Source organism: Vigna radiata, chromosome 8 (assembly GCF_000741045.1).
Source record: "Vigna radiata var. radiata cultivar VC1973A chromosome 8, Vradiata_ver6, whole genome shotgun sequence".
Classification (NCBI taxonomy): domain Eukaryota; kingdom Viridiplantae; phylum Streptophyta; class Magnoliopsida; order Fabales; family Fabaceae; genus Vigna; species Vigna radiata.
In genome coordinates this window covers 7,653,696-7,665,245 of record NC_028358.1, presented here as the reverse complement: position 1 = coordinate 7,665,245, position 11,550 = coordinate 7,653,696, and the positions used below count along the sequence as shown (strand labels likewise).

Below are 11,550 nucleotides of genomic sequence, written 5' to 3'. Positions count from 1 at the left end.
TCACTTAATTTACTAGAAGTAAAATAGGCTTGTTAATTTCTCTTGTTTTCACTTAGTTTAATTAGTAGGTTGAGTTGTCTTCATGTGTTTGAGTTGGTGTTGAGTTTAATTAATTTTAACTGTGTTTGTTAATTTGTTTGCAAGAGTATGTTGTCTAAGGTTTTTAATAGGGTTATTTTAATTACAATGCTAGCTTTAATTAGTTTGTTTGCATCTATGTCTTTATATTGAGTTAGTTAAATTTTGCAACACACTTTCAAACCCCCCGTCCCACTTCATGTTTGACCTGAGACTCGAACCACACTTTGGTCCTTGAGAGACGACCTAGGAGTCACTTCCTAGCACTATACTGCATTCTTAATATGCAATTAAATTTGTATGGGCCGCGACACCCATCACCTTTTCCCTGGGCATGAATTATTTCAGAAGGTGGATAAAAAGAATTTGTCCTATAGAGAAAAAAGTGAATGATTGGTAATAACATTATGGAAAATGTTTCTTCAACGTTCATTTGACAACAAATTGACAACAACACGTGTTGTTTTGTCATTTGTTATTTTAAATGATTTTTTAAAAAAGATAAAATGAGCTTTTGAAGGCATTTTTGGAAAGCAAAAAGCTGAAAAACCTGTTGGTGTCTTCACCATTTTTTTCATTCAAAACCCTCTCTCACCAGTTTTATCATTCTCAACTCTCACTCCACCATTCTCAACTCTCGCTCCACCATTCTCAACTCTCACTCCAATATTCTTAACTCTCGCTTCACCATTCGAAACTCTCGCTCTATTTGAAACTCTCGCTCCACCATTTGAAACTCTCACTTCGCCACCGAAGTCGTCTTTCTTCACCGTTGTTCGTTGGTGCTGGGGTCCACCTATTCTCTGGAGGAAGTCGTTTGTCTCTGTCCACCATTGAAGTGTTGGGAGGAAGTCTTGCTTGGGGCCTTCAATGGCGTCTTTTGTCGAAAGTAGACGTTTTTTGGTTGTCATCGTTGTTCCTTCGTGGGTTGGGTGCTCTGATAACTTTCTCTTTTTGTATTCCCACACTTTGTGGTTGTTTCGCTTTCGTTGTTTGGAGATTTGTAGGTGGTTTCGCTTTCGTCTTTTATCGCGATTACTTGACGATTACTTGAATGTGCACTCTGTATCACACATTGGATGTGGTTACTCAGATGTATTGAAATAAGCTGAAAATCCCCTTTTTTTAATTTGTCATTGTAGGTTAATATTTGATTGATGCCATTAGTTGAAATGTTTAGGAAATGTATTGAAATAATTATTTTCCCCTTTTTAAATCTGCTATTGTAGGTTAATATTTGATTGACACCATTAGTTTAGTTGAAAACGAAATGGAATCCTCTAAAAGCAATGTAAGTACAGTTTAAACAGTTGTGTCTAAGAGATAAAATTGTTGCTGTTAGGAAGGAACTTAGGGATGTTTGAAAGTCTCATAATGTTGAACAAGAAGGTAATGTAACTATTTTTCTCATTACTCCATATATGATTGTGGTGTAATAGTGATGAAAGCTATTGAAATTTGGGATCGAGAGGAGAAATATGATGGTAAAATCATGCCTGATTATACAAATGTAGGTTAAATTATCAATTTGTAAATATTACATTATTTTTTTCTGGACATGTTTTCTAAATTCCAATATGTTCATTTTAGAAGGAATTGGATGCGTTTGGGAAGAAGTATATATGTGATCGGATCCTAGATGAGGACAACGTCTAAAGATTTCAAACGCTGCAACATGTTGGATTAATATAGCATTAGAAATGTTTTGTTTGTTTTGATTCTGATTTTATACCAAGTGAATAGACATTGTACACAAGTATACTGTTGAAAATTTTTACACATTTGTACATAATTATAGCAAATCAATACACCTAAACTATTTTGATTAATTCTTCTTGAAATTCATTTTCTTTGTTTGTGTTTTTGGTTGAGTGAGTTTCTTCATTAACTTTTTGGGTCAAATTTGATGTGTCCCTGTATTGACGAGGAGTTGGACTGAAACAATTGGATGTTATCCTTTTTCATTAGTTAATGCACTTCATTATTCCTTTTAAGTTTGTTTAACATTGAAATATTCTAACTCGAAGTATTGGGGAGTGCAAAACATTGAAAACACAGTCTTGAAAAACCTGGGGAGCGCTTCAGCCATGCTTGGGGAGTACTCACCAACTTTCAGTACAAAAGTGGAATTTTCCGCTCGTAAGCGATTATAGGGCCTCTGTAATCAATTACACGTGCATCAAACCTGTGTCCATGGTGTAGGACCTCCCCTCTCAACCTAAGAACTCCTCTACTTGGTCTTCCATCCACATAGGGGTGACAGAACTAGAAATTTCTTGTTGTGGAAACATTCAACCAAGGCCAACAAGGTTAATGAATCCTCAAAACATTAAAAACACAGTCTTGAAAAACCCGGGGAGCGCTTCAGCCATGTTTGGGAGGATTCACCAACTTTCAATACAAAAGTGGAATTTTCCGCTGGTAAGCAATTACAGGGCCTCTGTAATCGATTACACGTGCATCAAACCTGTGTCCATGGTGTAGGACCTCCCCTCTCAACCTAGGAACTCCAGTAGTTGGTCTTTCATCCACATAGGGGTGACAGAACTAAAAATTTCTTGTTGTGGACACATTCATCCATGGCCAACAGAGTTAATAAAATCCTCAAAACATTAAAAACATTGTCTTGAAAAACCTTGGGAGTGCTTCAGCCATGTCTGGGGAGCACTCACCAACTTTCGGTACAAAAGTGGAATTCTTCTGCTTGTAATCGATTACAGGGCCTCTGTAATCGATTACACGTGCATCAGACCTGTGTCCATGGTGTAGGACCTCCCCTCTCAACCTAGGAACTCCTCTACTTGATCTTCCATCCACATAGGGGTGACAGAAATGGACATATCTTATTGTGGACACATTCAACTATGGCCAGCAGGGTTAATGAATCCTCAAAACATTAAAAACACAATCTTGAAAAACTTGGGTAGCGCTTAAGCCATGTTTGGGAACACTCACCAACTTTCGGTACAAAAGTGAAATTTTTCGCTAGTAAGCGATTATAGGGCCTCTGTAATCGATTACACGTGCATCAGACCTATGTCCATGGTGTAGGACCTCCCCTCTCAACCTAGGAACTCCTCTACTTGGTCGTCCATCCACATAGGGGTGACATAACTAGAAATTTCTTGTTGTGGCACATTCAAACAAGGCCAACAGCGTTAATGAATCCTCAAAACATTAAAAACACAGTCTCGAAAAACATAGGAGCGCGTCAGCCATGTCTGGGGAGCACTCACTAACTTTCAGTACAAAAGTGGAATTTTTCATTGGTAAGCGATTACAGGGTCTATGTAATCGATTACACATGCATCAGACCTTTGTCCATAATGTAGGACCTCCCTTTTCAACCTCATAACTCCTCTACTTGGTCTTCCATCCACATAGGGGTGATAGAACTGGAAATTTCTTGTTGTGGACACATTCAACCATGGCCAACAGGGTTAATGAATCATCAAAACATTAAAAACACAGTCTTGAAAAATCTGGGGAGTGCTTCAGCCATGCCTGGGGAGCACTCACCAACTTTCGATACAAAAGTGGAATTTTCCGCTGGTAAGCGATTACAGGGCCTTTGTAATCGATTACACATGCATCAAAATTGTCTCTTTGGTGTAGGACCTCCCCTCTCAACCTAGGAACTCCTCTACTTGGTCTTCCATCCACATAGGGGTAATAGAACTTGACATATTTTATAACAATCACAAAGGATAACTATTAAATAATACCACCAAACAACAAATGGAATGAAAATAACATTCAAAATTCGAATAACCACTATCTTTATTTATTAACAATCAAAATAATTGTTCCAAATACTTCATTCCAACATGTACTAAATACTTCATTATTAACAAATTACATAGATCAATCAAGTTTTGGACTATATCCAGTGTAGGGAGTTCTACAAGCTTTGCTTTTAAAACGCTTTCGGCGTACTCCTTCCTTCGAATATATTTCATTCAAACCAACAACATACTTGGTTTTAAGTGAATGACGAACAAACAATTGCAAACAAAAAAAAATATTTTAAACGATAACGGAAAAGGGAAAAACCAGCAAAATGACCACCAAAAGTCACAACCCAAAAGCAATAACAAGCAAAATGACCACCAAAGACCAAAACCAAAAACCCTAAAAAGCGATAACAGAAAAGGAAAAAACCAGCAAAATGACTACCAAAAGTCACAACCCAAAAGCAATAACCAACAAAATGACCACCAAAGGCCAAAACCAAAAACCCAGCCCCAAAAAACGATAGCAGAAAAGGGAAAGACGAGGAAAATAACCACCAAAAGTCACAACACAAAAGCAATAACCAGCAGAATGACCACCAAAGGCCAAAACCAAAAACCTAACCCCAAAAAACGATAGCAAAAAAGGGAAAAAGTTCATACCTTTTTCGAGATGTCACCGGATGAACTCATTGCACAAAAAAAAAACGAAATCACCAAATGGACACCCAACAAGAAAGAAAGAGAAAAATCGACACCACTCCGAGACCTTCACCGAATGAAGAGAGAGAACTTGGTGAAAGAAACTGAAAACTTAAAATGGAGAAATAGAACTTGATTGTGAGAAACTGAAAACCTAAAATGGAAAAATACAACTTGATTGTGAGAAACTGAAAACCTAAAATAGAGAGAGAAGAGAGTGTTTCGAAAGAAGGAGAGAGTCCTCAATGAAATTGAAATACGCAAATGTCCAACTCTCAACCTTTTCGAAATCAATTTTTCTAAAAAAAAATTAAAATGAGCCGATATAACGTTGACACGTTCTCAAAACGATGTTAAAATGGCGTTGTAAATGTATCGCGATCCTAACATTATTATACATTGCATCCGTAGATTCCTTTCCAACTTCGTTGGATTATTCTCTCTCTTCCGACACAACCACTTTAGTAGATACTATTCTATCAAAATTCAAAAGCTCGTACATCGTATATAGTATCTTTTCAACCATGAAAGCCACTGCATTCACTACAAGTCCCTCCTTTTCTCCACCCTTTTGTTCATCTGTCACTACCTCTTCTTCTTGTTCCTCATCGTCTTCCGCGTATCCTGCTGTATTTCAACGTTTTAAGTCCTCACGATTAAAACCCTTCAGTCTTTCTTGCAGAGAAGCACGGTTGTGCTCTTTGCAGGGGTTGAAAGCTATGAGGGATAGAAAAAGTTTTGTGCTTGAGGCTGGAAATACCACCACCGCAGAGGTTGATTCTCATGGAGAAGGGGAGAACGAGGGTGCTTTGCTTGGCTCCGAGAATGAGAACAATTCAAGGCCTCGGAGAATTGCTCTCTTCGTTGAACCTTCTCCCTTTGCGTGAGTCACCTTTGTTGCTGCTTTTGATTTGCTCTTGGTTGTGCTTAGTGTCCAATGCTTCATTGCATGCGTGGTGTTTGATATACCTCGTTGCCTTTTGCATTGGTTGTTTTTCTTCTTCATTTGTTCTTTTGTTAGTTTGTAGCATATAACGCCATGAAGGCAAATTAAAAAGCGTATTAACAGCGCAAATATCATGCTGTGCTCAAGGAATCAACGTGGTGGTATGGCTTGACTTTGTGGCGTTTGATGAATTGACCAAGTTAGTCTGTAGTTTTTATGTCAAGTGACATGGCCATGGTTTTAAGCTGCAGCTTGCAGCTGCAATTTTTACCGCAATGTTGAGGTGTTTTTGAGATCTCTGCAAATGTATCAGTTGTTGCATTTGTCCACAATTGTTTGCAATATAGCGAATTACAATGTTACTGGGACTGTATCTCAATTAAAAACACTAGTCATAGGCTTTGATGATGCCAAAGTTCCACATTTGGTTAATCTGAATTTAGGGTAATATAATGTGTTGGCAACACTATTGAAGATCATATGTCCACTAAAAAAAAAGACTAATTTACAATGTAAGTAGAGGTAATATTCACTTGAGAATGAGTTAGGTTTAGATTTACTTCTTTATAAATAATACTATAATAGAGAAATAGTTTTTGAGTATTTTTGTCTTTTAACACCGTTGCTACTGTACTCAGCCTTTGTGTTGCATATTCTGCTATGAAGTTGGATTTAAATTGTGGTCCGCTGGAATTAAGATTGTCAAATTGATTAGCATAGTTTAGCAATCAGAAACGTTTGATGTTAGCAATTTGATCGTGCTGCATCTTAGATTTCCGAATACTTGGAGTGAAATAGTTTTAGTTTATCCAAACATGTATGTACCTATACATTAACTGTAGGAAAGTTGATGAACAATTGCTCCACCGAGGTTCTAGCTTCTCTCTTCATTGCACTCCAAATACGTTTGAGCTATAATCTGCATTATTCATTTTTCGGAAGATGTGTGGTATTAGCAGCATATGAATTCAGGAAAAATGTGTTTTCAAAATTGTCTATTTTGCAGATATGTCTCAGGATACAAAAACCGGTTTCAAAACTTCATCAAATGCCTTCGCGAAATGGGAGATGAGGTAACTTTTTGTACTTATGTTTCTATGTACGCTCATATTTATTTCCTTTATATACATTATCGAAAAAACTCAAAATTTAGATTAGATAGCTTCTGCGCATTATAGTCATAGAGTTGAAACATTTGTCCTGTATTTTTTTTTTCTTTTATATTACATGCTAACTGTTATGTTTATTTGTCTGTTATAGGTGATGGTTGTGACAACACATGAGGGAGTGCCCCAGGAATTTTATGGAGCCAAATTAATTGGATCTTGGAGGTTAAAGCTCATTTTTCACTTTCTCAATCCTTTGTTCTACTTGTAATACTCATTTTTTTGCTTTAAATCACAATTCTTTTATCCTTCTATCGTGAGGTTAATTATTGTTTCTTTCTTTTATTCAGTGCATATATTTGGCAACTGTCATTCCCATGCCTCATATTCTGCTGTTATATATTTGTGCACTCAGTCTTAAATTTCTCTAGTATCATCGCTTGTGGATTTTTGATATTTTGATATCCAATTTAGAATGTGAAGACATTTTGACATTTTCTACTATAATCCCTTCCCAGTATTATTGATTCAATTTGAGACGCTCTCTAAGGATATGATTATTATTGTGGATACGTATGAGGAAATATCTGTGCATGAATTACACAGTGGAGACTCTATTATAGAGTTAATGTAATAATCGCAAGAATCATAAATATCCTAATGTAATTACAAGGTTTTCTATGTGAAGAAGAGCAAAAGAAGCATATGAAATTTGTGTTTATAACCATTCTAACTTCTAAGATTGCAAGATTTTATTGGTTTTTTTACGCAATCAACACTTTTTCCAGCAACTAGCACGACCATGCTTTTTATACTAATAATTTGCATTTATACCAAACCCCATTGAGAAATGCAGCTTTCCCTGCCCATTGTATCAGAAGGTACCCCTCTCCTTGGCACTTAGTCCCAGAATAATTTCAGAGGTAGCCCGGTTTAAGCCTGACATAATTCATGCATCTTCGCCAGGCATAATGGTTGGTCTGCAATTCCTCTATCTTCTCATTTGTTATATCTTTTCGGGTTAGTATATGACTTATTTGTCACATAACATATCTACTGCTGGCATACTTTCAGGTTTTTGGAGCTCTTATCATTGCAAAACTATTGTGTGTTCCTATTGTCATGTCCTACCACACCCATGTACCTGTGTGAGTTCTATTCAAGTTACATATTTTCTGAATGTATTTATCATTTTAATTTGCTTGTTATTAACTCTTTGGTAGGTATACTATTCATACAAGTAGTATTTGAAAGTTCAAATATCATTTCCTAAGAGATTTGTGTGTTTAATGTGAAATTTTACTAGTTTTTGACAAAAGACTTTAAAAACAGAGATTCATTAGAATTAGAGGGTGAGGTAATTATAGATTAAAACAATCAAAACAACCAAACTTTGGATTATATAACCTGACTAGGATAAAGATTCATCAAGGTTGGATTTCATGAATTCATCTCAGTACACTTTCTCTAACCAGTACATCTCTAAAATGACTCCAGCATTCATACAAAAAGCTCACTAACCCTAATTCCTTAGAGGCGAATTCTAAACATTAATGCAAAAATACCAATTTCTTAGTTCTTCTTACACAAAGTTTGCATGTGGATCAAGTGTTATAGAATGCTTCATAGAGATAATATATTATGTCTAATATTATACCCTAAGTTGCCGAGTCTAGAGGAACAAGTTCTAAATTTTTTCCAATGTTTAAAAACAACCCAGAGCATAGATGATTAAGCCATGTAACATTAAGCATCAAGAAAAAGCACAAGAATCATGTAAAAAGATTTATATTTCAAATGAAAAACTATACATAGAAGAGATTCATCACATACAACCTTAATGAAAGGGGGGGAGTTGGCTACTCTAAGCCATTATGTGTACAAAAAATTGGCAAAGAGAATGATGAGCTTTGGAAGTCCCTGCTAGGCATTTTCTCTCGTGCAGCAGCTCCCTAAGGTGTTTTTTGTGTTCTCCCTCCAAAAGTATATTGCAACACGTTAAGTTTTCACTTTTTAGTTCACTTCCAAAAGGTAGACTTTTGCTGGGCAAGAGTCTACTTTGGTATCAATGCAGAAAGTTGGATTAGCCCAGCGAACATGTCTACACTCTTGTTGGGCGAGGCTTTTGTTCGTTTGGAGAGGGGCCAGAGTTGACTACAATATTCCATGGTTTCAAGCTTCCATTTCTCTATAAAACACGCAGTAACAATCACTTCTATAACAAAGAAAATGTTTAAATATGACTTTTAATACCAAAATGCGAAGAGTTCATAGCATGAATACACATAAAGAGGTTCAGTGCATGATAAAACAAGTTATTACACTTATCACATGTCACTTCCGCTTATATTAATTCTGATATGATATGATCCTACGATGCCAGAATTTCTTAAATCATGTATTACTTATGGCTGATCTTGTTTAGTTTTCAGGTATATTCCAAGATATACCTTTAGCTGGTTGGTAAAACCCATGTGGTTGATCATAAGTATGCATACTTTCTTTTTTATTCTTCTTAATTCGGACTCAAATATTGGTAAATATATAACATTAATCTTTTTTGTTGATGTAGAATTTCTTCACAGAGCAGCTGATCTGACTCTGGTTCCATCTGCTGCCATAGCAGGGGATCTCCTAGCAGCGAGAGTCACAGCAGGTGAACATAAAATCTTCTCATCTAGTCTTTTAACTGTTCTTAGTTGGTAATAGCATCTGAAAATATTCTTTCTTGTCATGTTTACCATTATGCTGCAAAATTTTGACGGAGTTGTTCCCTTCTTGGAATCCAGCTAACAAGATTCGTCTTTGGAACAAGGGTGTTGATTCTGAAAAATTCCATCCCCGATACTGCTCATATGAAATGCGATTAAGACTAAGGTTTGGACTATCCTTTTTTCTTTTTACTTGTGTTCAGGTTTTGGTAATGATGGCATTTCATCTTATCCTTAAACATTATCATACAGCGATGGTGAACCTGAGAAACCCTTGATAGTTCATGTTGGACGGCTTGGAGTAGAGAAGAGTTTAGATTTTCTCAAAAGGTAGTGAACATCATTATGAGGTTTTCATAGCTTAGATAAGTATTTGCATTCAAGATTTCCAGTCAATCTTAAAAATTCAGAATATAAAACTGGAAGGGCAGCAAAAACTGCTCATTGTTGGTTATTGATTTACCAGAGCTAAAAGGGCACTCATTGCTTTTGGCAGGCTCATGGATAGGCTTCCTGAAGCCCGAATCGCTTTCATTGGTGATGGACCATACAGGTGACTAGTTCTGACAATGACACCCCTTCTTTTAAAAAAAACCGTCTGGTGCTTTCTGGTGCCTTTAGTCCACATGTCGTGCTTCTATTATATATATTATACTCCTCTAACTCCATAGATAAAGCAATGTTAAACATAAATAAAGACTTTGGCAAGTTCTAGTAATATGAGTTAACTACCAGGGAGGAGCTAGAGAAAATGTTTAAAGGTATGCCTGCAGTGTTCACTGGAACGCTAAGAGGGGAAGAACTGTCCCAAGCATATGCTAGTGGAGATGTGTTTGTCATGCCTTCAGAGTCAGAGACACTTGGTTTTGTGGTTTTGGAGGCCATGTCTTCAGGGATACCTGTGGTGGCAGCACGTGCTGGAGGTATTCCTGATATAATCCCTGCAGATCAAGATGGAAAAACTAGCTATTTGTATAATCCTGGAGATCTTGAAGATTGCTTGAGTAAACTAAGGCCACTTTTGCACAACAACGTGTTGAGGGAAACCATGGCAAAAGCTGCACGTGAAGAGATGGAGAAGTATGATTGGAAGGAAGCCACACGAATAGTTCGCAATGAACAATACAATGCTGCCATTTGGTTCTGGCGCAAGAAAAGAGCTCAACTGTTGAGACCCTTCCAATGGCTGGCAAAACGTTTTTTCCCTTCACCACAAGTCAACTAAGGTAATGCAACTTCACCTTCCAAGCTTAGGTTAGTTACTTGCTTGCTTTCTGTGTAGTTGATAGTTTAATGCATTCATTTCGTTTTGAATGTAAGGGAACATGCATTATAATGGCTTGCATCCTATTTTGTGCCATTATAAAGGGGATCAAGGCCACAGATTTGATCCTTCAAGCCCTATTCTATCAAATTAAATATTTGAATGCCAAATCTATTCAGACTATAGTATCATCATAAACAGCAAAGGAATTTTACTTTGATATTTTGCTGGACTGTTTAACAAGGTACATGCATATAACTTTAGTATTTATTAACGTTTTGAAACACAAATATGTATGGTTGAAAAAACACAATAACAGATAGCCAAGGGAAAGAACTTTGATTCATGATCATTGGTGCTTTGAGTGCTATTATTGTAATCAAAGTTAGATTAATCTTGGTAATCGTTAAATGCAAAACATACCCAAGAAACCAACACAAAATAGTTGACAGGACAAATCTGTCCAATAAAGGTGTAGGACAGATAATATTTGTCCAACAAAATCTGTCCAATAACCCCATTTGTATAATAAGACTAATAATAAAAAAAAGTGGTATTTCCTTCGCCTAGGCAAATAATAAGGTTCCTGTACTCAAATTGTCTAGACATACGATTAAGAATGGAGAAAAAAAAAAATACCCGTTTGATCTTTTGGAAAGAAAATATATTAAACCTTGGGATTTCAAATGTTCTTAAGGTAGCTTCTTCCACCCAATAAAGTTGTGAAATGATTCATTTACCTTATATTCTTCCTTCATCTTCTTCTTCCATCTCCATTAGCACATTTTCTTTCTCCACTTCCATCGGTGCCTTTTCTTCTTCCTCCACTAGTGCACCTCTCTCCCCCACTTGACTTTCTTCCTCCACTAACACCGCTCTTCCACTGGGGATGGCAACAGGGTGGGGTGGAGCGTAGATAGGTTTTGCTATCCCATATCATTCTTAAAGAAAAAATTCATCCATATCCCCATACTCAAATTCAACATGTATGAAATTTTTGTCTCATCCTCAT

The 11,550-nt window shown here is 36.6% G+C and overlaps 1 protein-coding gene across 1 annotated transcript; it reads left to right on the top strand.

Annotated features, from left to right (window-relative positions):
* The first annotated feature begins 4,833 nt into the window (after positions 1-4,833).
* Positions 4,834-11,285, top strand: LOC106769950 (sulfoquinovosyl transferase SQD2). The gene is made up of 11 exons (XM_014655763.2): positions 4,834-5,394; positions 6,464-6,530; positions 6,718-6,788; positions 7,420-7,537; positions 7,638-7,711; positions 8,996-9,051; positions 9,136-9,219; positions 9,353-9,440; positions 9,527-9,604; positions 9,771-9,827; positions 10,010-11,285. The coding sequence occupies exons 1-11, from the start codon at positions 4,862-4,864 to the stop codon at positions 10,497-10,499; spliced, it is 1,716 nt and encodes a 571-aa protein (XP_014511249.2). The 5' UTR covers positions 4,834-4,861; the 3' UTR covers positions 10,500-11,285.
* The last annotated feature ends 265 nt before the right edge of the window (positions 11,286-11,550 follow it).